Source organism: Thamnophis elegans, chromosome Z (assembly GCF_009769535.1).
Source record: "Thamnophis elegans isolate rThaEle1 chromosome Z, rThaEle1.pri, whole genome shotgun sequence".
Taxonomy (NCBI): Eukaryota; Metazoa; Chordata; class Lepidosauria; order Squamata; family Colubridae; genus Thamnophis; species Thamnophis elegans.
The window spans coordinates 128,029-155,578 of NC_045558.1; the positions used below are offsets into that span (position 1 = coordinate 128,029).

At 57.1% G+C, this 27,550-nt stretch overlaps 1 protein-coding gene across 1 annotated transcript; it reads left to right on the forward strand.

Moving 5' to 3' along the window:
• The first annotated feature begins 24,580 nt into the window (after positions 1–24,580).
• LOC116522932 (transmembrane and ubiquitin-like domain-containing protein 1) lies at positions 24,581–26,010 on the forward strand. The gene is made up of 2 exons (XM_032238050.1): positions 24,581–24,968; positions 25,402–26,010. Exons 1-2 carry the CDS (start codon positions 24,622–24,624, stop codon positions 25,760–25,762), a joined length of 708 nt encoding a protein of 235 aa, XP_032093941.1. The 5' UTR covers positions 24,581–24,621; the 3' UTR covers positions 25,763–26,010.
• The last annotated feature ends 1,540 nt before the right edge of the window (positions 26,011–27,550 follow it).

Consider the following 27,550-nt stretch of genomic DNA (forward strand, 5'->3'; position numbering starts at 1 on the left):
TAAGTTAAATGAAAAAAAGTTAAGATTAAATTTCAGGTTAGGTTAGCTTAGCTTAAATCTTAAACTTCGGGTTTAAAAAGTTTTTACGTTTTGTTTAAGTTAAAAAAAGTGTTTAAGCTTAACGTAACAACAAAGTTTTTAAGCGGAACCCTGAAAAAAAAGCAGTTTTTTCATCATATTTTGATCTGGGTCCCTCCTAAACGGTTTCAGAGTTTACTTTATTTTTTGACTTCTTCTGTAACCCGTAAATCCGGCCAGAGTCGTCTCGCAGGGGAGGTGAGGGGGGCATAAAAATTATAATATCAAAAAGGAGGGAAAGGAAGGAACGGGGCAGGAATGCCCCCCCCCTTCAGTGGTCCAGAAGAGACTCTGGAACCCCAGAAAAGCTTCTGACACCCCCCTTCCCACCGGGACACCCGTGGATGGAGGATCCTGCCCCCCCCCCCCGTCCTGGGTAAGAGGAAGTGTGTGTGTGGGGGGGGGAGGGGGTCCTGGGAGGGGCCGAGATCAAAGGCTCCTGCCTGAGAAGGGCAGAAGGGGAGGGCTGCTCCCTCCTGGGGCCCAGGTGAAGGAAAGGCCCCTCCCAAGGCTGTAAACCCTCCTTCATTCACACAAGGGGACAATGGACATAATAAGTGTAGAAACCAGAGGGAGAAAAACCAACTGAAGGGGCTTTTTTCTCCATTTCAACAACAACAACAACAACGGAGTGGTTTGCCCCATTGCTCAGAGAAAATGGCAAGATGCCCACACGCCCCCCCCAGTCCTCCTGCCCCCCTCCCCAAAAGCAGCTGGGTTCCAGAGGGCCAAGGGAGGAGGGCAGGGGGGGAGATGGGGGGGGAACCCTTGGCCCCTTGGACTGTCCAGGATCCGGCCCTTCCCATCGGAAGGAGTTCCCAGTGCCACCTTGGAGCCCCTTTGGGAGACCCCAGGGAGGATTTGGGGGTGGGGGGGAGGCTGCCCCTTCAAAAGAGGAGGGGCCAAGGAGAGCTGTGGGGGGAGGCTGCCCCTTCAAAAGAGGAGGGGCCAAGGAGAGCCGTGGGCAACTACAGACCAAGCGATATCCAGCCAAGCTCCAAAACAAGGATTAACCGGGGTTAGTCTGTCAGCATTTCAACCCGGAGGAACACTGTGGCTTCCCCAGGGGGCTTGCAGGACACGAACCACCGAAGAAAATGGCTACGGTCCAAAGGCCAGCGGTCATCAATAGCAATAGCAATAGCAGTTAGACTTATATACCTCTTCGTAGGGCTTTCAGCCCTCTCTAAGCGGTTTACAGAGTCAGCATATTGCCCCCAACAACAATCCGGGTCCTCATTTTACCCACCTCGGAAGGATGGAAGGTTGAGTCAACCCTGAGCCGGTGAGATTTGAACAGCCGAACTGCAGATAACAGTCAGCTGAAGTGGCTGCAGTACAGCACTTTAACCACTGCGCCACCTTGGCTCTTATCAAGACCAAGACCCTCCCCCGGTTGTGGCCGCAAAGTGGAAATCTCCCCCTTTTCCTTATGGCATTGAGCCCAGCTATCCCCTCCGGAAGGGACCCAACCCAGAGGCTCGGCTTCGTCCTGAGACCGGGACGGTCCCTTCCAAGTCGGCCGCAGCTGCTCTGCTGTCACCGTCTCAGTCGCGCTCCCGAGGAACGGCTCCATCCCAACGACGTGTGGAAGAAGCAACAGCTCGCTCAGCCGGGCTGGTTTTACAACTCCACTCCGGAGACTTTGGAGATCTATGGATGTCTCCAATATTAGATATGACCTTTATTTTTTACACTGGGTTGCATAAACAGTGGCCTTTATTTAAAACCAAAACCACGGGGAGGATCCGTGCCGCTCTGTAAAGCCTTGGTAAGGCCACCGCTGGAATCCTGCACCCAGTTTTGGTCACCCCGTTACAAAAAAGGGTCTCAGACCTTGGAAAAAGTGCAGAGAAGAGCAACTGAGGAGATTAAAGGCCTGGAGGGTGGAAACATCTGAAGAACGGCTGCGGAATTTGGCTCTGGCCGCTCTGGAGGAAAGGAGGACAGGATACAGCCTTCCGGTGCTTGGGGGGCTGCCCCAGAGAACAGGGGGGGGGGTGTCCCACTTATTCTCCAAAGCACCAGAGTCGAGAAACAACGGATGGAAACCAGCCGAGGAGAGAAGGAACCTGGAATTAAGGAGAAGCTGCCTAATGCTGAGGACAATTTACCAGTGGAACAGCTGGCCACCAGAGGTTGTGGCTGCTCCATCAGTAGAGGTTTCGAAGAAGAGACTGGACAGCCGCCTAGTTGAAATGCTTGAGCAGGGGGCTGGACTAGATGACCTCTAAGGCACCTTCCCACTCTACTCTGACTGATAAGATAGCCAGGAGGATCCAGACCATCCCTGGCACGGCCGAGGCTGCTGTGGGCCATATTCGTACTCCCAGGACTCATAATATTCAAATTCACCCCAAGTTCCTTGTATTGAAGTACAATGACAATAAAGATTATACGGTACTTGTAAGGGGTTCCTAGAGATTTGCCCAACTGCGCACTCAACTCCAGGTGGAACTCAGCCACTTTGTCCTCCAGGTACCTAGAAACCTACCCGAGCCCCCTGCCCTTCCTCCCCTTCCAAAGGGCTGCGGGGGGGGGGGGTCTCTGCGGAAGCAGGCAGGGAAGCCCAAGGGTCTCTCTTACAAAACAGGCCTGGATGCCGTCCGACTCTCTTTCCCTTCTGCGCTTTTTGGGGGGGGGGGCGGGGAGGGAGGCTCTCTGAGCATCTCTGAGAACCAGGCAGCTCCAGGAGAGCCTCTGCCCTTCTGCTGAAGGCAGCTTCGCCCCTCTGCCAAGGGGGCAACTAGGACGGAATTTCAAATAGAAAATAGAAATGAATTAGAAATAGAAGAGAATACGGAATAGAACAGAATTAGAAATAGAATAGAAAAATAGAGAATAGAATAGAACAGAATTAAAAATAGAATAGAAGAGAATAGGAATTAGAATAGAAATAGAAATAAAAGAGAAATAAATTAGGAAGAGAAGAAGAATATAGAATAGAATAGAATAGAATAATAGAGAATAGAATACTGGTAGAAATGAATTAGAAATAGAATAGAAGAGAATAGGAATTAGAATAAATAGAAATAAATAGAATACAGAAGAGAAGAGAATTAAAAATAGAAGAGAAAGAAACTAATTAGGAAGAGAAGAGAAAAGGGAGGAGAAGGGAAGGGAAGAAGAGAAGGGAAGGGAAGAGAAGAGGAATAGAATAATAGAGAACACCAATAGAAATTAATTAGAAATAGAATAGAATACAGAATAGAACAGAATTAGAAATAGAAGAGAAAAGAAACTAATTAGGAAGAGAAGAGAAAAGGGAGGAGAAGGGAAGGGAAGAAGAGAAGGGAAGGGAAGAGAAGAGGAATAGAATAATAGAGAACAGAATACCAATAGAAATTAATTAGAAATAGAATAGAATACAGAATAGAACAGAATTAGAAATAGAAGAGAAGAGAAACGAATTAGGAAGAGAAGAGAAGGGAAGAGGAAAGAGGAGAAGAGAATATAGAAGAGAATAGGAATAGAATAATAGAGAATAGAATACCAGTAGAAATTAATTAAAAATAGAATAGAATACAGAATAGTATAGAACAAAGAACAGAACAGAATACAATAGAAAGAAAACGGGATTGGAAGGGACCTGAAAGGTCTTCTAGTCCAACCCCCTGCTCAAGCAGGAGACTCTTATTATTTCAGACAAACGGTTGTCCAGTCTCTCTTTAAGGACCTCCAGTGATGGGAGCATCCACAAGTTGTTCCACTGGTTAATTGCCCTCACTGTCAGGAAGTTTCTCCTCAATTCCAGGTGGCTTCTCTCCTTGATTAGTTTCCATCCGTCGCTTCTTGTCCTGCCCTCGGGGGGCTTTGGAGAATAGACTGACCCCCCCTGTTCTTTGGGGCAGCCCTTCAAACACTGGAAGGCTGCCCCCCTCATCCTTCTCTTCTCCAGACCGGCTGAGCCCAATTCCTGCAATTCCGTTCTTCGGGTGTTTTGGTCTCTGGGCCTTTCACCCTCTCAGCTGCTCTTCTCTGCACTTTTCCCAGAAACTCCACGTCTTTTTTGTAACCTGGTGGCCAAGACTGGATGCGGCCCTCCGGGTGTGGCCTTACTAAGGCTTTACGAAGCGGCACTAAGACTTCCCGGGATTTTGATTCCCTGCCTCTGCTTCTGGAACCCAGGACTGCGGGAGCTTTTGGGGCAGCTGCCACACGCAGCCGGCTCTCGCTTACGGGATCGTCACCGTTGCTCCTTTGGAGAGAGGCAGCACCCGTCACTGAGCACTGGGACCTCAGGAAACTGCCTCCTCGCAGATCTGGGCAGCCTAAGGTCGACCCCGGGAGGCTTGGGAGAGGCCCCTGGGCTCTCCTACAAGGAAGACGGGGCCCTGGGGATCCTCCAGGGCCAGAGAGCTGGGGGAAGGACCTGAAGGGAAGCAGGAGGGTTAAGTCCACCCTCGGGTCCTGGGAAGCACCACAACCTTCGGAAGAAAGCACGGCTGATTTCAGTCCCGATTTCAGCCTTACAGGCCAGAGAACTGGTACCACAAGGTCCATATTTCCATTGGGACGACCGTGGCTGGCAGGGAACCATGGTGCCACCAATGCCGCGTTCCCAATATCCCCGCAGCCCACAAACGAGGCCTTCACCTCCGCCTCTCTGCCGAAAGACCGTCCTGAGGATCTCTAAGGACGAGGGTCCCATCGGACACTGCCGGGGGTCCCTTCTGCGATCGCCAGCGGGAGAAGTTTTATGCTAAAATATGCGGTATCCTTTACACCGTCTCCATCTTCCCTTAAAACGTCGACAGAAGCCCCAAAGGATCGAGACCCAGAGTTTCAAGTAAAAGGAGCAAACAGGGAAATGTCTTTTACTCAAACTTCCTTAAACCCCCAAATAAGTTACTGGGACCTAATCTGCATATCAAAGGATGAGGTCTGTCAACACCAATAGGGTTAATTAAACGGTCTCCCAACAGAACTGCTTGTTCACAAGAATAAACATCACAGGGGGCTACACGCACACACATCCCAGCACGCAGACACGCCCCACCCCCAGGACAAGCTCCCCTATAGAAGTTGGTGTATCCCATTTCTCTGCAGCTGACCCTAAAGGCAACCTCTTTTCTCTCTGAGGAAGAAACCTTCCCACTCTCCTGGATCCCATTCCCATTGATTTTGGCAGAGAGAGGGGGGGCAGAGGGGGGGGCTTTCAGGATTGGGACGGCTTGTAGGCAGGGAAGGATGACCAAGAGAGGCTAAGCGGGGAACACGAGCGACAGAGCTCAGGCGAGGAGCAAGGACCACCCGCTCCTGATCCGAGAGCACAGAGAGTGGAGAGAAGGCGAGAACAGTGCCGGCTGACCCAACTACTTGGGAGGAGAGCGCCCTGCCCCGCTTCACAAGGCACACCTGGGGGCTGAGACTTCAGGAGAAGCTGTGGGGAGGGGTCTCTGTCAGGAACAAACACTGAATTCATGGAGTTTGAATGCAGTGGCCGACGGTTTCCTGCTTTCTTCCTGGCTTCCTGGACTCCCCGACTGGCCCTACTGGATTTCTTGCTTTGCAGCCGTGGTGCTCACGGCGTTGGGCTGCTGGAGAAGGAAGGGTGTGTCTGTGTGTGTGTGTGTCTGTGTGTGTGTGTGATCAGTTTGCTCTGCCAGGATCGTGGGAGCGTTAGGGGGCATTTGGAGCAATCAAGGGGCGGCTTGAACTGCCCGCTGTGCCATGCGGAGGGTCACAGTGGGCGACCTCCAGCTAAAGGCTAAAGAAGCTGCAGGGGGAGAGAAATGGGCCCTCTGGGAAGCTGTCCTGGGACCCAAAATGCAGCCCACCTACCCACCCACCGCCTGAGAAGCAGAGGGGAGGGTCCAGGAAAGGGAGGCCGATCACTGACGGGGAAACTGAGCCAGCCGGCCCAGAGCTCAGCAGGAGAGGAGTAACAAACAGGGGAGTGGAAGGGAAAGGAGACCCCCAGGGGATGGCTGAGGGGGGGGCTGTTTCTTCTTGCATGAAAAAGCAGTAATTGTGGTGAGGGGGGGAGCCCCAAACACCAATGTGGCTTCTGTCAACTCCGAGGGCTGGTAAAAGGACTCACCCCCATCCCTTCACCCAGTTCGAGTCCCTGGAGAACCGGAGGAGCCCAGGGACACCGGCTACCGCTTGGGAGGACCGGCAAGTGGCGCAAAGAGGGTCCCCGGGAAGGAGGGGGGAGCCCTAGTTGCCAAAAGTGGCTTTTGGCAAGTAGGGTGGGTCCCCGCCGATGGTCAATCCCTGCCCAACATGTGGCCCTTTAGCCTCAGAGTTGGAAGGGAGCTTGGAGGTCTTCTAGTCCAACCCCCTGCTCAAGCGGGAGACCGAAGACCGTTCCAGACAAATGGCCGTCCAGTCTCTTCTCCAAAGCCTCCAGTGATGAAGCTCCCGCAACGTCCGGTGGCAGGCTGTTCCCCTGCTTCATTGTCCTCTCAGCTAAGAGGACAATTGTGCCTTGCCCGGCACAGCCAGCGGTACACAAAACCCATCCCACGCAGACATCCAGACGGTGGAACGTGTCCCATCGTCCCCTGAAGGGCGATGTCAGCGGGGTGGGGGGCAGAGAGAACGAAGGAGCCCGCTTGGCTCTGGGCAAAGCCGGGCCAGCCCCGGAGGCACCGCGCAGAGAGGAACCACTTCACCACAAACCCCAAGAGCTTCCTGCCGAAGCCACGAAAGGTTTCCTGTCTGCACCACCTGGGAAGGTCGGCTCATTGGTCCTGCCTGGACCCCCCCCCAAAAGGCTGCTAGGCCTCCCTTGCCCCTCCCAAGTAGGACTGGCCCTGCTGCGGCGGCACCTTCTCCTGGCTCCCCCCCTCGGCCAAAACCCCTTCCCCCCTAAACACGGGCCCTGAGCAGGCTCCAAAGGGCTGCCCCCCCCTCCCCATTTTGGGAGGTTTTCTTCCCTTGGAAATCATGGGGAAGGGGGCCTGAAACCCCCCCCCCGCGACTGCCGAGGAGGGGGCGCCTGGGATGGCTCTGTCTTCCCGGGAGGGGCATCTCCTCCGCATCCTCCCTGCCGCCCCCGCCCCCCTCCAGCCTTCCTGCCGGGAGACGGTTTCTATAGCAATGGCGGCAAAACACCAGCGGAGCCTCTGGAGGCCTGGCAGCCCGGGAAAAGGGGGGTGCGGCAGAAAGCCCCCTCCTGTCTGGTTAGCAGCCCACCAGGGCAGAGGGCTGCCGAAGAGGGGGTGGAAGCAGATGGCTGCTTCTGGTGGAGGGAGGGTCATTCTGCGTCCCCCTCCCCAAAGGATGGGAGAGCAGAGCCAGCCGAGGGCAAAGGCAGAGGGTGGGGGGGGGGGAACAGGGGTCTCTGGCCAGGCCACGCCGGAGCCTCCCCTCCTCCTGGCCTTAAATGACCTTCTGGCCCATTGGGGCTGACAGCCATCCCCTCCTCTTTTCCAGCCCCCTCCTCTGCCCCAGGAAACGGGCCCACCCTCCTCTGAATTGCTCAAGGGGGGACACACAGACCCCAAAGTGGGTCTGACAGGCGGGAGCCCCTTCGCCCACCCAGAGAGGGTCCTGGCAGGGGGGAGCAACGGCTGGAGCAGGTGTCCGAGGTGGGGGGAGGGTTGTTTGCAAAGCCGGTTCCCTCTCAAGAGGGGGGGGGCTTAAAGGCAGGGAGGGGGGCTGCCCTCTGGAGTCCTGCCGGCCACAGGCTCCCCCAGAGAGGTGAAGGCAAAGTCTGCTACCCCCACAGTGGAGTACCCTCACCCATCCTCCCCAGGGGGAGGGGCTGCTCCCTGCCTGCCTCCAGGCCTTCTGGGCCATCCCACATCCCTCCACTCTCTATCCTGCCTCCATCACGGGGGAGGAGGGGGGATTCCCACCACGCCATCCTTCCCCAAATAATCCCCGGCTCACACTGAGGCCCCCCCCCCTCCGTCAGGGTCCGGAAGGCTCCATGGCAGACGCAGGCCCCGCGCGAAGCCGAAACGGCCAGAACTGCAGAGCCCCCCACCATCCCCTTCCCTCCAGGGAGCAGATCGTGGCCCCTCTGGACCCCTGCAGCCCCCAGAAGGGTCCCAGGGCTTGCAAGGAGGATGCTGGCCCAGCCAGGAATGGGGAGGTGTCAGCCGGGGGGGGGGGGCAGCATAACTGGGCCAAACTGGCTCTTTGTGCCTGCTGCAACCCCCCCCCCAGGCAGGGCTGGGTCACTAGTGCCCCCCCAATAACAGCTTCTGATGCCCCCTCCCCTGTTGCTCAGCTGCTCCTGCCCCCACCCCCACCCCCGCAAGGCTCTGCCTGCACTTGAGGGGCACTGGGCCTGGGTGTGCTCTGCGATAAAAATCGCTCTGCCCATGCACAGGAACCCACCAGGGGGGGGGAGACCCTGGCCAAGCAGAGGGCGCCGTGGGTGCTAGGGGTCCGAATAACAGAATCACAGAGCTGGAAGGGACCTTGGAGGTCATCTAGTCCAACCCCCCCCCCCCCAAGCTCACGCAGGGGATCCTAGCTCCTTTCTGAGCCTCTCCATCCACGGGGCCTCCTCTGCACTGGCCTGCTTCTCAAGGGGAGAGCAGTGTTTGTGGCAGCTCCCCCCCTCCTCCTCCGGAGGGCTTCCGAAAGCCCCCAGCCTCCTGGCCAGCCCCTCTCCCAGCAGAGGCACCCACCACCGGTAACAGGCTGGGGCGCCTGGCCTCCCTTTGCCCCCCGACCCCAGGGAGGAGGCAGCAGGAAGCACACCGGCTGTTTGGAGAGCATCTGGCCACATCGGAAGAAACCCCCCACCCCAAATTCCTACTTGCCATTTGCCAGTTACTGGCTCTGGAGGGCAGGTGGGGGGGAGCCCCTGATGGTCCAGAGGGGAGAGAGAGACCAGGGTGCTCGGAGGGGACGACCGCAGAAGAAACCCAGTTTGTTGGCTCCCAAAGGAAGAGACACCCCCCACCCACCCCCTCACCCGGAGGAAGGAGGCGGAAGAGGCCTCCGAGGAGCAGCATCGGTGCTTCATCCGCCTGGCAGCCGGGTCAGGCCTGGACCTCCATTGAAAGGGAGGGAAACTGAGGAATTCTGGGAGTTGAAGTCTGCTCCAGTGGAGGAAACCTGGCTTCCCTCTTACGCTGCTGCTCCGGATCGTTATTTGGCTCCCGGTGGGAAAGGGGGCGCTGGTGCCCCGGGAGACCCCCCTCCCCCAGGACTCCCTTCGGAGACCCCGGCCTCAGACCCAACGCCACGGCCAGCCCAGTCCAGGTGCCTGCAGCCAAGATGCCCGAAGAGAGGAAATGGGGAACGCCGGCCTTCCGGAGCCCGGGAACCCCAAAGGACCCAGTGGGGGAACCTGGGAGCCACCCGGTCGATCGCCTCTCCTGACAGATCGGAGGGGGATCCCTTAGTGGGAAAAAAGACCCACCAAGGCCGGCTTTGGTAGAGACCAGCACCCACCTCTCACAGGCCCCAGCTTTTCAAGGGGTGCCAGCCAGCCTGGTGGGAAGAGGAGGATTTGGGGGCGAAGGGGTCCAACAGGAGAAGGGCAGAGACCCCCCCCCCACTGACCTCCAACCAGGTGTGGGGGACCCTCCTACGAACCAGGGAGAGGCCGGCCTTGCTTGCTCTTGTGGGTTATTTTGATGGCGTTGTGTCAGGGGATTGCGTGACACACCCCCCCCCCCCGTCTCCCTGAGCTCCTAAGCCTTGTATGTAAATAAACCAGCATGAACTTGGTTGGTAGCTAACTAGAAAGCCAAGCAAAGGCCGATCAAACCCGGTTATGCTGAGGGTTGCAATTTGCAGCTGAATGCCCCCCCCCCCTGCAGGGCACCTGATCATCTCATCTCCCCCCCCCCACCCACACACACCTGGGACTGGGAAGAGGCCGCTGGGTGAATATGGGGGGGGGGGGGAGTTCACCCCGAACCGAACATCAGGAACAAACTAGGCCGAACGCTGCCAATCTGAAAGAGGCAGCCGGGAGAAGGGAGGTTTGGGAAGGAGCCCTTTGGGTTGGGGGCAGCAGAATGGGGGTCTTCCTGGGCCCCTCCTGCGTGGGACACGGACGGGAGGCCTGGGAGGGAGGGTCCCCAAATCCCACCAAGCGCCTTTCGGGCAGTCCAGAGCCAGGCGCAGGGGCCTGAAGCCGGAGGAATGAAGGGCTGGGAAGGGGGGGGGGAGACCTGTGCGATGGGGGTGGGCTATGCAGACAACCTGCTTCCCCCCCAGTTGCATGGATGGCAGGGAGCCTAAAGGAATTGTGCCCCCAAAAACAACCCCCCATGGGTTCTCCCCACCTTGCCGACCCAGCTCCCTACTGACCCCAATCCGGCCAGGGAACCCCACGGGCCCAGAGGCCAAAGCAGGCTCCCCACGGATGCCATCCAAGGCTTCCCCTCGCCAGGCCAGCGCCTGGCACCGGTCTGAGGCTGGCACTACCTTCCTTAGCCATTTCCGAAGAAGCTGGGGGGGGGGGTTTAGGACCCTGCAGGGAGGAGAGCCTGGTTTGCTTTGGGGGTGGGCATTTCTGAGCCCGGAGGCCAGAAAGATGCCCGCAGCCATGCCAGGCAGAGCCATTCAGAGGCCTTTCCTCCCCGCCAGCCTTAGACACCCCCCCCTCTGCTGCCCCCATGCCTGCCTGGAGTTAGGAGAGAGAGGGAGGGAGGGAGGAGCGAGCCCCCTCCCCTCCCTGGGCATATTGGCTTCCCCCAACTCTGGCCTGAGGATCCCGCCAGTGGCTTCCGGCCTTCCAATGGAGCCGATTCCCAGGAATAGGAATGGAGCCCCCCCCTCCATCCCCATTGCCCCCCTCAGCCGGGGTCTGTCAAAACCCTCTTCTTTTGGAGAGCACTGGGGGGGGGGTCTTCAGTCCACTTCCCAGCACAAGGGGACCCCAGCTCCTCCTGCCCCCCTCCTTCCTTCTCCTCACCCACCTCTAGGCCCAGCGCCTGCAGAGCCCACCCGACCCCTCTCCTTTCGCCCAGGGGAGGGAACGGGGGGGGGGGGGGCGCATCCCGATCCTTGGTTCCCTTTGGCCACCCCTCCCTCCCTCCTCCCCCAGGGCAGAGCCTTTCCTTCCCCAGGAGCACCGAGGCCGAGGAGGAGGCGGCGGCCGCTGCAGGATTTCCCCCCCCCCGCCTTCCCCAAAGAGTCCGATCCCTCCGCAGGATTCCCCCCCCCCAGCAGCGCTGAGCTGCAGGGCAGCTTTTCCCCGAAGGAAGAGGAGGAGGCTGGCGAACGGCCGCCCGCCTTCCTCCCTCCGGGCCGACCGCGGAGGGAACTTGCGCGGTGCCAGCTGAGCGGCCTCCCCCCCCCCAATGCGCCCCCTCCACACCGACCCTCCGCGATTCCCGCCCCGAGGAAGGGAAGGGGCAGAGGCCGGAGTCAGGCGCTGGCCAGCTCCCTCGGGCGGGGATCCGGGGCCCGGCTCTCCATCCGCCCAGACAAAGCCGACCTCCCCGCGCCCTTCCCCAACCGGCCTTCCCTGCAGACCCCCCGGAGGAGGGAAGCCCCCCCCCAGCCGCAGCGCCCCCTTCCCTCGGCTGTGCCACGCGGCCCGTGGGCGGCAGAGGGGCTTCTGCGCGGGCAGAGGGGGCTGCGGACCCGCAGAGCCGCCCCCGCTCTCCCCGGGCGAGCTCCATTTTCTGCGGCGGGGGGGAGGGATGGGGAGGGGGGCGAGGCCGGGCTTTGTCCTTGGGGGGGGTCCTTCCCTGCCGCCCCCTCCCTCTCCCCCCCGTCCTCCCCCCCCGGGAGCCCCCTACCTTCGATGGAGATGACGTGCTCGCGGATCTGGTTCTGCAGCGCCAGGTCGTCCACCCGCTCGATCAGGTCGTAGATGGCGTAGATGTTGGGGTGGACCGACTCGAAGCGGCCGATCTCGGCCCGGATGGCCGCCGAGTTGGAGAGGCCGAATTGAGGAGGGGGCGCCCCGGCCGAGCCCGGCCCGCCCGGGCCCCCCGGGGCAGCCAGGCTCTGACCATCCCGCGGAGGCGGCGGAGGCTGCCCGGGGCTCTGGCCGGGCCCGCCCGGGAAGTTCATGGCTGGCAGAAGGGAAAAACGGAGGAGGCGGAGGAGGAGGAGGAGGCCAGGAGGCTCAACGGCGGGCGGCGGGCTCCCGGCGCTGCATGGCCGGCTGCGCTGGCGATGGCCCCGCCCGCCTGCCGCCCCCTTCCCTCCCCTCCCTGCCGGCGGCTCCGCCAGCCACAGCCGCGCCGCGTCACGAGCCGCCCCCGCCCAGCCTCCCTCCTCCTCCGCCGCCCGCGTCACCACCGGAGGGAGGGAGGGAGGGAGAGAGGGAGAGAGGAGGCGGGCCGGGGTCTCTGCAGCCCAGCTCGGGAAGCCAGCGTCGCTCCACAGGGCCTGGACCCCCGCTTGGGCCGGGATGGCACAGGAGGCCACACTGCAAGAGAGAGGGAGAGAGAGAGAGAGATTAGATTGATATAGATACTTTAGAGATGGATGGATGGATGGATAGATAGATAGATAGATAGATAGATAGATAGATAGATAGATGATAGATAGATAGATAGATAGATAGATAGATAGATAGATAGATAGATAGATAGATAGATAGATAGATACTGGAGCGAGAGAGAGGTTGATAGATTAGATTGATATAGAGATACTTAAATGTAGATAGATTGAGAAAGAGAGAGAGAGAGAGAGAAGGATGGATGGATAGATGGACAGATAGATAGACACTGGAGCGAGAGAGAGATTGATAGATTAGATTGATAGAAATACTTAAATGTAGATCGAGGGATTGAGAAAGAGAGAGAGAGAGATTGATATAGATATGGATGGATGGATGGATGGATGGATGGATACATAGATAGAAAGAAAGATACTGGAACGAGAGAGAGATTGATTAGATGGATATAGGGATACTTAACTGTAGATAAGAGAGATTGAGAGAGAGAGAGAGATTAGATTGATATAGATACTTTAGAGATGGATGGATGGATGGATAGATAGACACTGGAGCGAGAGAGAGATTGATAGATTGCTAGAGATACTTAAATGTAAAAAGAGAGAGAGAGAGAGACACAGAGAGAGAGAGTTCCTTCCCTGGAACCCCCCTGCCCAACTGGCCTGGGGATGGTGCCCACGGCTTCCCACAGCTGGGCTTGCTGGGCCTTGGACTCCTGCTGCTGGGAATGGGTGGGTGGTGGGTGGTCTTGTTGGCTGCCTCCTTCCTCCTCTGCCGAGGTCTGCGAAACCCCTCTGCTTTTGGAGAGGGTCAGGAGGGCAGGACTGGGTGGGGGGGTGCTTCTGCCCCAGCTCCCTTCCCAGCACCAGGGGCCACCCCAGTTCCTGCCACCCCACCTCTCCTTCCTCCTCCTCCTGACCTCCACAGAGACAAATCCCGAGAATGGACCTCCTGAATCTCTTGGTGGGTCCCCTCGTTGCCCATCTGTCTGCCCGGCTCACCCTACCCCCTGGGCATTGGGTGGCCTGCTGGCAAATTCCCTGCCCTCCCTGGTGATGGGGAATGCTCCATTTCCCCCCCCCCTTGGCGCTCTCTGTCTGCTTTGGGAAAACGGTCCCTATTCCGTGGGCATCCCATGGGCTGCTCCCACGAAGACTGGCCTCAGGGCACCCGGGCACCCCGAGAACTTTTCGGCTTGACCCTCAACATTGCTCTCCTTCTGCAGCTGCCTGGCCCTCCTCGGGGAGACTCTCCCCTGGCCATGTCCCCAGGAGACTTGTGGGGGCTCCGGCAGCTCTTGGTATCACAGCCACAATGCCCGACTGGCACAAGGGCTCCTTAATCACCCTCCTTGGAAGGATCCTCCCCCAAATGCTTCTTGCCAGCCAGGCGACCTGCGTGTCTCCGCAAGGGTCTTGCTGGGCCCCAGCCGCATTGGCCAAGGGGAGTGTTAGCGCTAACAGCAGCTGCATCAGGAGGGCGTCACCCAGCAAACCCAGTGGACATCGGCCAGTTTGTCTGCGGCAATGCCCATCCCTGGACCTTGAGTGGCTCCGCCGAGTTCCTCAAAGGGTCAAAATCCGTTTGCTTGCCTGGGCAAAGGCCAGCTTGCTCGTCTCTGCCGGCTTTGCCACCCTGCCGCCTGGTGAGAACGGAGCAGAGGGGCGTCTGCATGCCGTAATGGCAGCAGGGCTTGGAGGGAGGCCGCGAGGCCACGGACGGCAAGGCGGCAACCGGGCGTTCTCCAGCGAGAGGCAGAGCCGTCATATAAACAGGCAACAGGACGAGACTCACCTTCCGCTGATGGTCACCGGAGGCAGGAAAAGGGAACCCATCTCGGGCGCCCATGCTGTCTCCCGCCCGAGTCTCATTCTGCCCCTTGTTCCAAAATTTCTTCCTGGTTTGCAGCAAAACAGCTGGCACTGCTGAGTCACATCTGCAAGCAGCGTCCCGAGTGGCAGGTCGAGGGGTCTTCTGTGCCCAGCTGAACTCTTGGCACAGCACTGGGGTTGGTGAAAATGACGGCTGAGGTCGGCAAAATGAGCCTCCCGTGGGCTCTGGTGGGTCTTCTGGGAAGCAGCCCCCTCCCTTTCAGCCACAATTGGCCGCTTTCTAGCCAAGAGACAAATTTGAAAACTACCGAAATCCATTTCCGATTTTGCTTTGGGAGCCTGGATCTGGGTTATAACCTGGCCTGTCTGCTGGACTAACCTCTTTTGGAGTTAGGGCCGACCCCCTGAGTCACAAGCCAACCCAAGGGGCCCTGAAGCCTTAAACTCACCTGCTTACCTGGGCCAACCTGGCCAGGAGAGAGGTGGTCTCCTGCGGGAAAAGTCCTCCCCGTTTCCAATGTGGATCCCAGTTCAGGAACACTAAAAAGAGGAGCTGCACCCTGCCAGGCGGGAACCCCTGATCCATCTAGTCCAGCCCCCTGTTCTCCTAGGGGCCGACCAGCTGCCCAGGAAGCCACCGGTCTGCCAGCCGAAGCCCTTCAGAGACAGCCCCTAACAACCTCTGTCCCCGGGGCTTGGCCCACCCTGTTTCTGCAGGAGGCCTCATCCCTTGTCTTCTGCCACGTCCCACTTGAGAGACCGCCTGCTGCCAATTACCTCCCAAAGACCCATTAGATCTCACAGGGTCGGCCTCCTCCGGGTCCCGTCTACCAGCCAATGCCATCTGGCTACGACCCGTGGGAGGGCCTTCTCTGTTGCAGCTCCGGCCCTTTGGAACGAACTCCCCGCGGAGATTCAGACCCTCACCTCTCTCCAGGCCTTCCGAAAAGCCGTTAAAACCTGGCTGTGTCGGCAGGCCTGGGGTTGATGAGCTCCCTTCGCCTCTCGACCTGTGTGGTTGTTGGTTATTTTTAAGTTTTTAAACTTGTCTTGTTTCTGTATGTTCCCTTCCCCCGTTTGAGTTGTTCGCCGCCCTGAGTCCCTGCAGAGAATAGGGCGGCATATAAATAAAACAAAACTTCAAACTGTGCCCCAGAGAAAGGCCTGTTCCCTCAGGAGAACGGGACGGCCGCCCACTGAGGGAGCACCGGCTGTTAGGGTTAAGGGACAGCACGGACCACCAGCACCGTGGCTTGAGGAAGGCATTGGTGGCTCTGGGGCCACACGAAACGCTTCACAACCACACATTCAACCGAAGGTGAAATTTGCCCAAGTATGTCTCCCCGTTCCCCATGCACGATGGTGCCCTGCCCGACTCATGGACAGGGTGGGAGTAATGGGCTCCCGTGTTCTGCCCCGTGTATACGTGAGTGGAAGGGATGCTTTGCTTGGGCCGTGGATCTGCTGTTGCAGCCTGTTGTGGCCCGCCAGCTGCCGGCGGGGACTCAGACGATGAGGAGCTTCGGGAGGAAGCTGGGCCAGTGCTGGAGCCTGGGGAAGCAATAGCAATAGCAGTTAGACTTATATTCCGCTTCATAGGGCTTTCAGCCCTCTCTAAGCGGTTTACAGAGAGTCAGCGTATTGCCCCCAGCAACAATCTGGGTCCTCATTTTACCCACCTCGGAAGGATGGAAGGCTGAGTCAACCCTGAGCCGGTGAGATTTGAACCGCTGAACTGCTGATCTAGCAGTAGCCTGCAGTGCTGCATTTAACCACTGCGCCACCTTGGCTCTTGATGGATGCTCTGCGTTGGAAGCGGAGATAGAGCCAGGGGCGTCCGACCTTTCCCAGCCACCGGAGAGGCAGCTGCCTTTGGAGGCTGAAGAAGAAGAGCAGCTGGGGCCCGTTCTGGATGCACGTATGCGCAGAGCACGTTAGGAGAGGTGAACAACAGAGGACAAGGCGTCGAGTCAGGAAGCAAAGCATATGTGGATGCTGAGTGGCCCCTCCCTGGCTGGGGAATAAACAGGAGGGAAAGGGAGTGGTTGTCCTAGGAGACAACAGTTTGTATTTCTGAAGATTTGCATGCCACAAAGACTACTTGCCAGAGCTTAATTTGCAGCCTTTCGTCTGGGAGCTCAGGGCCTTGCAAGGATCACGAGGAACTGATAAGGTCTCTACTGCAGTTAACTCCTCGAAGGACTCCTGCCTGGACTTTTCCGTGACTGAATGCAATTAATTCACAAGAGGAAACTAAAAGGGGGTTTCCGTGACAAGGAGTCTGTTTCTTATTTCTGATAAGGCTGGGTCAGAACACGCCCACCCCGAGGCACCCCAGAGCCCAGCAGGAGAAGGAAGGATGGAAACCTCCCGGGGTCCTCAGAGAGCTGAGTTTAGTATTTAGTATTTAGTATTTATTAGACATTTATAGGCCGCCCTTTTCCCTGAGGGGACTCAGGGCGGCTTACAATCAAAAGGAAAGGGAGTGTAGGACAATACAAAAAGAAATGTGCACAAAAGTAAATTATACAGTAAAACTCAACATTCACTCAGCATTCGGGAGGGGCGAGAATAAACTTATCCCCAAGCCTGACGGGCTAGCCAGTTCTTGAGGGCTGTGCGGAAGGCCTGGACGGTGGTGAGGGTACGAATCTCCACGGGGAGATTGTTCCATAGTGTCGGAGCCGCAACAGAGAAGGCTCTCCTCCGAGTAGTCGCCAGTCGGCACTGACTGGCAGATGGAATACGGAGGAGGCCAGCTCTATGCGATCTGATGGGACGCAGGGAGGTAATTGGCAGAAGGCGGTCTCTCAAATAGCCAGATCCACTACCATGGAGCGCTTTGTGAGTGGTAAGTAGGACCTTGAAGTGCACCCGGAGATCAACAGGTAGCCAGCGCAGCTCACGGAGGATCGGTGTTATGTGGGCGAACCGTGGTGCACCCACGATCACTCGCGCGGCCGCATTCTGGACTAGCTGAAGTCGCCGGATGCTCTTCAAGGGCAGCCCCATGTAGAGCACGTTGCAGTATTCCAGCCTGGAGATCACAAGGGCTCGAGTGACTGTCGTGAGAGCCTCCCGATTCAGGTAGGGCCGCAACTGGCGCACCAGGCGAACCTGGGCAAATGCCCCCCTGGTCACAGCTGAGAGATGGTGGTCGAAACTCAGCTGTGGGTCCAGGAGGACTCCCAAGTTGCGGGCCCTTTCTGAGGGGTGTAAGTTTTGTCCCCCCAGCCTGAGTGATGGTACGTTGGTCAAATTTTTGGGAGGGAAACACAACAGCCACTCGGTCTTGTCTGGGTTGAGTATCAGCTTGTTTGCTCTCATCCAGTCTTTAACGGCTTCCAGACCCCGGTTCATCACGTCCACCGCCTCATTGAGTTGGCACGGGGCGGACAGATACAACTGAGTGTCGTCCGCGTATTGGTGGTATTTTATCCCGTGCCTCCGAATGATCTCGCCCAGCGGTTTCATGTAGATGTTAAATAGTAGGGGGGATACCCCATGGGATACCCCTGCGGCACCCCATAAGTTAGGGGCCCTCCAGAGAGGGTCCGGCAAGCAGCAGAGAACTCTTCATGCCTGGTGACAGCGCCCCCTGGTGCACTTCAAGTGTCCTGCAGTGTCCTTATAGGGCAGGGATGCCAAACTTGATTTCATTGAGGGTCACATCAGGGTTGTGTTTGAAATCGGTGTGTGTGTGTGTGGGGCGTGTGGCCAGTTTGAGATCACTCACGTGGCCTAAGTGCTCTGCCAGTGAAAACAGAGCTCGCGGGGGTGGGGGGTGGGGATGCCTGTGGCCCTCGGGAGCCCCATATTTGCTGGCAGAGGGTTGCAAGAGGCTGCCACGGCCAAAAATAGAGCTTCCCCCCCAAGCTCTGTTTTTGCTGGCAGAGCCACGGTGGACCAGACCTTCGCTGTTTCCAGGGCGGCCCACATCTAAGCACCCCGTGGGATAGATTTGGCCCCTGGCCTTGAGTTTGACACCCCTGGTATGCGGAAGAGGTACAAAGCACTTCAAATGTCCCGCAGTGTCCTTCTTATAGGGAAGAGGGAGGACGGTGTGTACCACAAAAGCTCCATTAGCCACGGGGTGTGTGTGTCTGTGTGTGTGTTTGTGTGTGGAATTGCCTGCTTTTCCTTCCAACTCTGGCGCAAGATGGTGAGGTTGGGATCCCTTCCTAGGTGCCAGGGGGTTGTTTTTCAGAGGGAACGTATGTCCCTCAACCGAAGGTGAAATCTGCCCAAGTGCGTCTCACCATTCCCCATGCACGATGGTGCCCTGCCCGACTCATGGACAGGGTGGGAGTTCTGCCCCGTGTCTACGTGAGTGGAAGGGATGCTTCCACTCATGCTTCAACACAGGACACGTCAACCGACTCACGTCCCGGCAATAGGACTGTTCAGAAAAGTGGCTCATGGTTTATTTTTTCCCCATCTGGCGTTCTCCAGACAGATAAGTCTGAAAATCCTACGACGCACTTTGGCCTGATAGAAGTTATAATCTCCCTCGCTGGGCAGGGCCTGGTTGATCCAAGAGAGCTTCTCTCACGTTTAACAGAGTTGGAAGGGACCTTGTAGGTCATCTAATCCAACCCCCACCCACCCCCGCCCAAGCAGGAGACCCCACACCATTTTTGACAGTCCAGTCTCTTCCTGAAAGCCTCCAGGGACGAAGCTCCCACAACCTCTGAAGGCAACTGCAGATCCATGGGTTGAGAGTTCCCACTGCCAGGAAATTCTTCCTTATTTCTAGGTTGAATCTCTCCTTGGTCAGTTTCCATCCATTCTCCCTTCTCTGGACCTTCTGGGGCTTTGGAAAACAGCTTGACCCCTTTCTCCTCCCTGTGGCAGCCCCTCAAGTATTGGAAGACTTCTCTCCTCTCTCCCCTGGGCCTCCTCTTCCCAAATCGGTGGAGAGCCGACCTGAAAGGCAGACACATCTTGACCAGGGGACTTTCTCTCTCGGGACCCCTTCTAGGTCAGTCCCCGAGACCAGAGGTTTTGTCTTTCCATTCCTTACTTCAGTCCTGTATCGCAGTAGCCCCCAGCGGGGGCCATGTGATTTGGGATTATGTGTCCTGCCAAGCTTGGTACCTGGTAATCCTCAGAATGGAGGGGTGGAGCGCAGGGAAGTTGGCGGAGCTGTGCAGGAACCGTGGCGGAATTGGTTTTTAAGTTTTTAAGGGAGGGGATTCGGAAGCAGGTCATCAGACGGCTCCTTCATTCACTGGAGCATAAAGAGGAGGGGGAGGAGGAGTGTAGGGTCTTGGATGCTCTCTGAGCTTGATGGTTTTCTTGCAGACATTTCGTGACCCAACTAGGTAACATCATCAGTGCTGGAAGGGAGTGGGATTTGCAGGGAGGAGGAGGAGCTCAATCAAAGTAACTTTTAGCTATCCTGAGCATTTGACTTCTTGGTCCAATCTACTTGTGAGGCTGACAGGAAGCATGAAATGTTTCTCCCTCTGCCATTCCTTTGAGCCTCCACAAAGCCTTTTCCCAGACAAAGCCTCTTTTTTCCCAACACAGCCGAAAGCCTTTGAGAGGGAAACATGGGCGCAACCTGCAGAAGGCACCCAACCCAGGGAAGGGGAGGGGGGGGTGGAGGTTTATTGGCATTTGTGTGCCGCCCACCCCCAGGGGACTCTGGAGGGACCCTCGGGCTCTTCCCTGCAAGTATCTTCTGACCATTCTGCAGACCAACATCGTGGTCTGAAAATCCACTGCCGAGGAAGCTGGCTGGTCAGTATCCTCATTGGGGGTTCCAAGAGGGAGCCACACCCCCAAGAAGAGCCCTTCCCACCAGGGTGGGCCATACCTCCACCCCCCAGGAGGTTTTCCGACCCTGCTCCGTGTACTTCAGGAGGTATATGCATACCTCCGATATTAGATATTGCCTCCTTGTCTTCATTCTCTATCCTTGGTTGCATAAAGAGAGGCATAGGATCAAAATCATGTGACGTATTAGGATCACTTAATAAAACTTTGGTAAGGCCACCCCGGGAATCCTGCACCCAGTTTTACCCCAAAAAAGGTGTGGAGGCTTCGGAAGAAGCGCAGAGAAGAGCAAATGAAATTATTAAAGGCCCGGAGACGAAAACGTCTGGAGAACGGCTGCAGGGCTTGGCCAGTCTAGAGAAAAGAAGGGCTGGGGGGGGGGGGACGACAGGATAGCAGCCTTCCAGTGTCTGAGGGGCTGCCCCAAAGAACAGGAGGAGCTCCACTTATTTTCCAAAGCACCAGAGTTGAGAAACAACGGATGGAAACTAATCAAGGAGAGAAGCCACCTGTAATTAAGGAGAAGCTTCCTAACAGTAAGGACAATTAGCCAGTGGAACAGCTTGCTACCAGAAGTCGTGGGAGCTCCATCACTGAAGGTCTTTGAGAAAAGACTAGACAGCTACTTTTCTGAAATGCTACAGGGTCACCTGCAGTTGGACTGGATGACCTCCAAGGTCCCTTTCCAGCTGCATTCTGATCGATTCAAGGACCGATGAAGAGCATTAAGGAGCTGATCAAAGCTATGGGAAAGGTGTTGTTATCTGGGGAGAAATCCCAGGCAGGACCAGGATGGAGGCCACCCAGCGTCGCACCAGCAAAGCGATCATGTGCAGGATGCAAATCCCCCCCTCTTAAACTGGACCACATCCCGCAGGGGGTTGCCGTGGCCTTTTCTAATCGCTTCTCATAGGGTTTTTTTGAATAATTTAGCATCCCCCACAGATGTGAGCAGCTGTTTACCCGAGTCAAGACGGTTTACGAAAACACCAGCTCTGCTCTCGACTCCGTCTTCAGGGAGTTGACTCAGAGCCTCCGAGGGGTAATTTCCTAGGTTTTTTTTGGGGGGGGGGGAATCCAAGGGGACGATGCTGACATCGACGTCTCTGGCCACCCTCTCAACAATCCTCGGGAGCTGAAGAGGAAGATTCGCCCTTGCACAGCTGATGTTGATTTTCCTACATCGGGGCTCCACCCTCCACACGTTTACAAACCTTCTTACAAACAATTGCAGATCAAAATGGTTGCGTTTGTAGAGTGTAGAGGTGCACAGTTCTCACAATGTTTTTGTGTTCTTATTCTACGTTTTAAATTGCCGTGAGCTGCCCACTCGGGTGTTTGATCTACAAATTCTGTAATAAGAAATCCATCCGAAATGTCCTGTGCAAAATGTGGCTGCTTTCTCATCCCCCGGCACCAAAGACCCGGCACTTCTACGCTCACAGAGACTGGGTGAATAGCAGGAGCTGTGTGAGAGGGATCTCGGCGCCTGAGTGGGCAACCAGCTAGATAGGAGCCAGGCGTGTGCGGCGGCAGCCAAAGAAGCCAATGCGATCTTACGTTTCATTAACAGAGGGATAAAATCAGGATCAAGGGAGGTACTAAGACCACCCTATAAAGCCCTAGGAAGACCACACCTAGAGTACCGCATCCAGTTTTGGTCACCACACTATAAAAAAGATGCTGAGACTCTAGAAAGAGCGCAGAGAAGAGCAACCAGGATGATGAGGGGACTGGAGGCTAAAACATAACAATGAACAGTTACAGGAACTGGGCCTGGCTGGTCTAGTGAAGAGAAGGACCAGGGGAGACAAGATATCAGTCTTTCAACACATGAGGCTATTTTCCAAAACACACGGAGGCCAGAGAAGGAAGAATGGATGGAAACTGACCAAGGAGAGATTCAACCTGGAAATAAGGAGAACATTTTCTGACAGGGAGACCAATCAACCCATGGAACAGAAGTTGCCTTCAGAAGTTGCTGGAGCTTCATCACTGGAAGCTTTCAAGGAGAAACTCAGCTGCCCTCTGTCAAAAAATGGTGTGGGGTTTCCTGCTTGGGCAGGGGGTTGGACTAGATGACCTACAAGGTCCCTTCCAACTCGGTTAATCTGCTATCTTGGATCGGCCATGTTTCCCAGTTGCTCTGCTTGGGGTTTGCAGGGAGAATCAGATGTTCTGGAACTGGCATCGTCCTGGTTTCCCCCCTGTAGTTTTTGGGGTTTCTTTCCAGAGAAATCTCCCTAAAGAGCAGCAGGGAATTCCTTCTCTCCTGGGCTTCTCCTTCCCTCCTTCAAGGTCCTTCGTGGATCCGTCTCCCTGCTCCTTTTCGGCTTCAAAGCCACTTCTTGTGCGGCTGTGGAGTTGCAACATCCTCCTCTTGGGCATTGCCTTCCTTGTTAGCACTTGGGGTGTGTATGTGTGGGTGGGGGTCTTTCTGCCAGAGAGCTTGTGCTTGCCGGGGCCGTTGCCTTCTTCTTCGGGGTCTTCATTTCCCGAAGGAAGCCGCCTTAATCTCCACAGCTTCTCGGATGCAGCTGGAGAAAACGCGGTGGTGGACTTGATCTTCTCCGACATTTCTGCGTAATCTCCAGGCACAAGGAAGAGATTTGTCTCCCTTGACAAGAAACAACGGATGGAAACGAATCAAGGAGAGCAGCAACCGACAGAACGAAGGAGAGAACCATTGACCACTGGAACTGCTTGCCACCAGAAGTTGTGGATGCGCCATCACCGGAGGTTTCCAAGAAGAGATAAATGGACAGCCATTTGTTCAGAATGTTATAGGTTCTCCTGCTTGAGCAGGGGGTTGGGCTAGAAGACCTCCAAGGTCCCCTCCAGCTGATTGATGGATGGATGGACTTTTCCCTTCCTTACCTATTTGGGGTCCCAAAGGGATGGGACCTTTCTCTGGCCAAGCGACCAGAGCCAGCAAATGAAGCCATTGTGTAAGGGTCCCCTGCTTGAGCTGGGGGTTGGACTAGAAGACCTCCAAGGTCCCTTCCAACCCTGTTATTTTCTTCTCCTGCAAGGGTCTCTTGAGCTGGGGGGCTTTGGACTAAATGACCTAAATGAAAGTATTCAGATACTTTCCTGCCAGCCTACCAGGAGACCCCAACATCTGCCAGGAACAGTTTTAACCAGGGCCCTTAGCACTCCGAGGAAGCTTGGTGGTTCTCTTACAGCCGTTTCTTACCCAGACTAAGTAACATCACCAGAGCTAGAAAACCACCCGGCTCAGAGAGCACCAAGGACCCTTCAGACCCGCCTTCATTGGCACAGCTTTCACCGTATCAAATGATCACAGAAAGACGGCCTCCAAGGCTCCTTCCATTCACCCATCTCTGTAGGAGGAAGAGCGGAGAATACATTCCTCAGGTTTTCAGAGCTCCTGGCGAAGGAAGCGGATAGTATTGTCTCTAGTATCTTAACTCGTAAAGAGTGATGTGGTGGCCTAGAGGTGGAGCTCTTGCCTCACAATGAGGAGGCTGTGAGTTCAATCCTAAGGAGAGGCAGATATTTCTCTTTCTCTGGGCACAATGAGAATATATCCGCTGAACGAAACTCCACATTGGCGACAGAAAGGGCATCCGGCCATGAAAGACGCTGCTAGCCCCATTCAGTTGCCCAGACTCCACCCCGCAAGAGGAGTCGGAGGAGGAGTCTCATTAGTCTTACTGCAATGCCGATATTAGAGTGCAGATGAACCAGAAGAACAGAGTTGGAAGGGGCCTGGGAGGTCTTCTAGTCCAACCCCCTCCCTCGCCATGGGAGTGGGGCGCAGAATGTTCCAAGGGGTTGGGCCGTGGCTGGGGAAGCTCTCTTCCTGACCCCTGCCAGTTGAAACTCTTTCACTGACTGGGTCCATAGGGTGGATGCCACCCACGCTGTGGGTCCAGTGGGACGAAGACGCTCCCGCAGGTCACCCGGCCCAGCGCAAGGGTGTTTCCCGGTGAATTGCACCGCTATGGAGTCCGCATTCAAAGCTTTGGTTTGTTCAAGAGGGCGGAACAGACAGGCAGTCCCCGACTTGCAATGGTTCACTTAGAGACCGTTCAGAGTTACGACAGCACCCGGGGTGGGGAGGGGGTACAACCATTGGGGCCTCCCCCTTTTCTGTCTACCCACTCCTTCCCCTCTTCTCACTCTTTTTTCCCCATTCCCTCTATTTCTGTCTTTCTTTATTCTCTCTTCTCATTGTCTCTCCTTCCCCCCTTCTCTCCGTCACTTTTTCCTCTTCTCATTCTTTTTTCCATTCTTTTTGTCTTTTTTATTCTCTTCCCATTCTCTCTCCTTCCTTCCTCCTTCCCTCTGTTTCCTTGCTTCATCCATCCTTTCTTCCTCCGCCTCCCTCCCTTCTCTCTCCTGCTCCCCCCCACCATGGGGGAAGGAGGGGGGAGCGGGGCGCGCCCACTTCCGCCTCGGGCCCCCGGAAGCGCGTCAGCCCTCCCGGAAGCGCGTCAGGCCTCCGACTACAGCGCCCGGCGGGCCCCGCGGCCATGGCGCGCGCGTGACGCGGGGCGAGACCCGGAAGCGCGTGCCGCGGGCTCCCCCTGGCGGCGGCGGGCGGGCGGGCGGGCAGGCGGCGGGGCGATGGCGCTGGTGGAGGGCGTCGGGGACGAGGTGACGGCGCTGGCGGCGCTGGTGGCGGCTCTGGGGCTGCTGGGGCTGGCCTGGTTCTCCACGCGGACGGGCGAGCGGGGGGACGGAGCGCTCCCCGCCCCCGCCCGCCGAGACCCCCTCCCCGCCGACCCCCGCCCCGCCCCTCCCCGCCCCAGGGACGGCGGTGGGGGCCGGCAGGAGGAGGAGGGGGAGGGGGAGGAGGGGGAGGAGGAGGAGGAAGGCTCCGGGCCCCCCTTCGTCCTGCGGCTCAAGTTCCTGAACGAGACGGAGCGGCTGGCCAGGGTGCGCCCCAGGGACACGGTGGGCGCCCTCAAGAGGTCAGCCACGGGGGCGGGGGGGATGGGGGAGCCCCCCCCCAAAGAGAGGACCCCGATTCCGAGGGGGGGGCTTGGGACCCTGAAAGGCAAAGGAGGGAGTTGGGGGGCCTGGGGTGGGGGCGAGGGGAGGGGGAGGGGGGCTGGAACAAGGGGGAGGGGGCAAAGGGTTGAGGAGGGGGCTGGTGGGGGGGCATCAGAAGGAAGAGGGGGGGGGGTTGGGACCCTGAAAGGCAAAGGAGGGAGTTGGGGGCCTGGGGTGGGGGCGAGGGGTGGGGGAGGGGGGCTGGAACAAGGGGGAGGGGGCAAAGGGTTGAGGAGGGGGCTGGGGGAACTTGGGGAGGGGGCAGGAGGAGCCTCCTCCTTTGGCGTCCTGGGCCCACTCCAAACGGACCCTCCCGCCTGCCCACCGCTCCTCTCCTTCCTCGCCCACTAGGCTCTACTTCCCGGGCCAGGAGCAGCTGGTCCGCCTCATCTACCAGGGCCAGCTCCTCCGGGACGACGCCCAGACTTTGGCCGCCCTGCACCTGACCAACAACAGCGTGCTCCACTGCCACGTCGCCCAGCACCGGCCGCCCCCAGCCGGCCCCAATGCCGGCCTCCGGACCGATGCCGAAGCGGCCCACGCCGCCCTGAACGTGGGCAGCCTGATGATGCCCCTCCTGGTGCTGATGCTGGCTGCCCTGTGGTACTTCCAGCTGCAGCACCGCCACGTCTTCACAGCCACGGCCACCACCTGCCTGGCCGGCCTGACCCTGGTCTTCAGCTTCGTGGCCTTTGCCGTCTACCGCAGATGACACCGAAGGAGGCCGCTCTGCGCCCAGACTGGGGGACGCCTGTTGGGATGCCGGGTGCCGTTGCGGGGACGGGGCTGAGCTCTTGAGTCCCGGTGGGGGCCAGTGGGGCTGAGTCTGGGTGTCTCCTGGCCAGCCTAAGCAGGGGGTTGGACTGGATGACCTCCAAGGTCCCTTCCGACTCTGTTATTCTATTCTATTCCAACCCCTGGTCATTGTTTTTCCATTAAAGCTGTGAAGGAAAAAGGGAACGCACCGTCTCCACGGTGGGTGCCGGGGGTGGTGGTGGTGGTGGCAGAGAGGAGGGGGGCTTCTCTGCAAAGGGAGGGGGGCTGCTGGCTGGGCCCTACCCCGAACACAAGGGGGCAGAGGTTCACCGCAATGGCTGCTGGTTGGGGGACAGGAGGAGGGGGGATGCTCGCTTGGTGGCCGCTGGAGCATCTTTAGGGGGAGGGGGTCTGCAGTCTCTCCCCCCCCTACCCTTCCCTCTTCCTCCCTCCCCCCCAGATGTTTGGAGACCCTGGCCTTATTTTGGGGTGCACTTTGGTGGGAGGGGAATGCTGGCAAGTCCCCAACTTAGAACAGTCCGTTTAGCGGCCATCCCGAGTTCCAATGGTCCTGGGAAAAAATGGGACTTGGGGGTGTTTCTCAGCCTGAGGACTGTTGCAGCCCCTCCCATGCTTGGCCGATTCGGATTGACGGCCGTCACAGGGTCCCTGGGATCCAGGATTTTCCGACCTCCCGGCCAGCCAAGTCCGAGGAGGAAGCCGGGTTCACTTAACGACCGGGTGACAAATTTATTCAGCCGCAAGGATTCGCTGAGCCACTGTGGCAAAGGATGGCTGGAAATGGGGCTAAGTTCCCTTAGGAAATCTTTCATTTGGCAAGATGAAGTTTGGGTTGAATAACGGTGGTAACTCAAGGACAATCTCTACTAAGCACAGCCCCCCTGGCTTTCTTTCTCTTTTCTTTCTTTCTTTCTTTCTTTCTCTCTCTCTCTCTCTCTCTTTCTTCCTTTCCTCAGTTCTTCCTTTTGTTCTTTTTCTTTCTCTCTCCCCCTTTGTTTTCTTTCTTTTTCTCTTTCTCCCATTTCTTCTCTTTGCTCTCTTTCTCTTTCACTCTTTTCTTTCCTTCCTTCCCTTTCCTTACTTTTTTCCTCCCCTCTTCCTCCTCCTCCTCTCTCTCCCCCCTTTCCCCATAGCTCTGTTACCCTCCATCTGGTAAATATTCTTACACTGGGGATTCCCAGGGCGCCTGACTCCCTCCCTCCAGCCCAGGAAATCTTTAAAGGGGCCTGACAATCACAATAGGGACCGGGGGATTGTCATTAAGTGAGACATTGCGCAAATGGGACTTGAGACAAACCCCCCCCCCCCACCCTTTGCTGCCTTCCCTGTTGCCTTGGCTGGTCAGATCCCAGCCAGGAAGGTTTCCAGTGCTCTGGACTTACGGACACTGCGGCCAGACTCACTGTGCGACGGTTGCCAAATCACAATCCTGTAAGCCGTAAGTAGAAGGATCAGTCTCAAGTGGCCTTTTGGCCCCATCATGGTCACTAAATGGAACCTTGGCTGTCATTTGAAATCAAATTGCTCAGGGCGCATAAGGGCGGAAACCCGGCGGGGGTCACCTCACCACCCCCCCCCCCAATTCTCTCCCAATCCTGGCACTTTGATTCCCCCCTCCCCCCCGCTAACTTGCAAAAAAAAAGAGAGGAAAAATCCTTGGGGTTTTTTGAGAAATAAAGGAAGCATCGGAGCGTAGATTTGTCTTCTGTAAAATTGGAGGCTT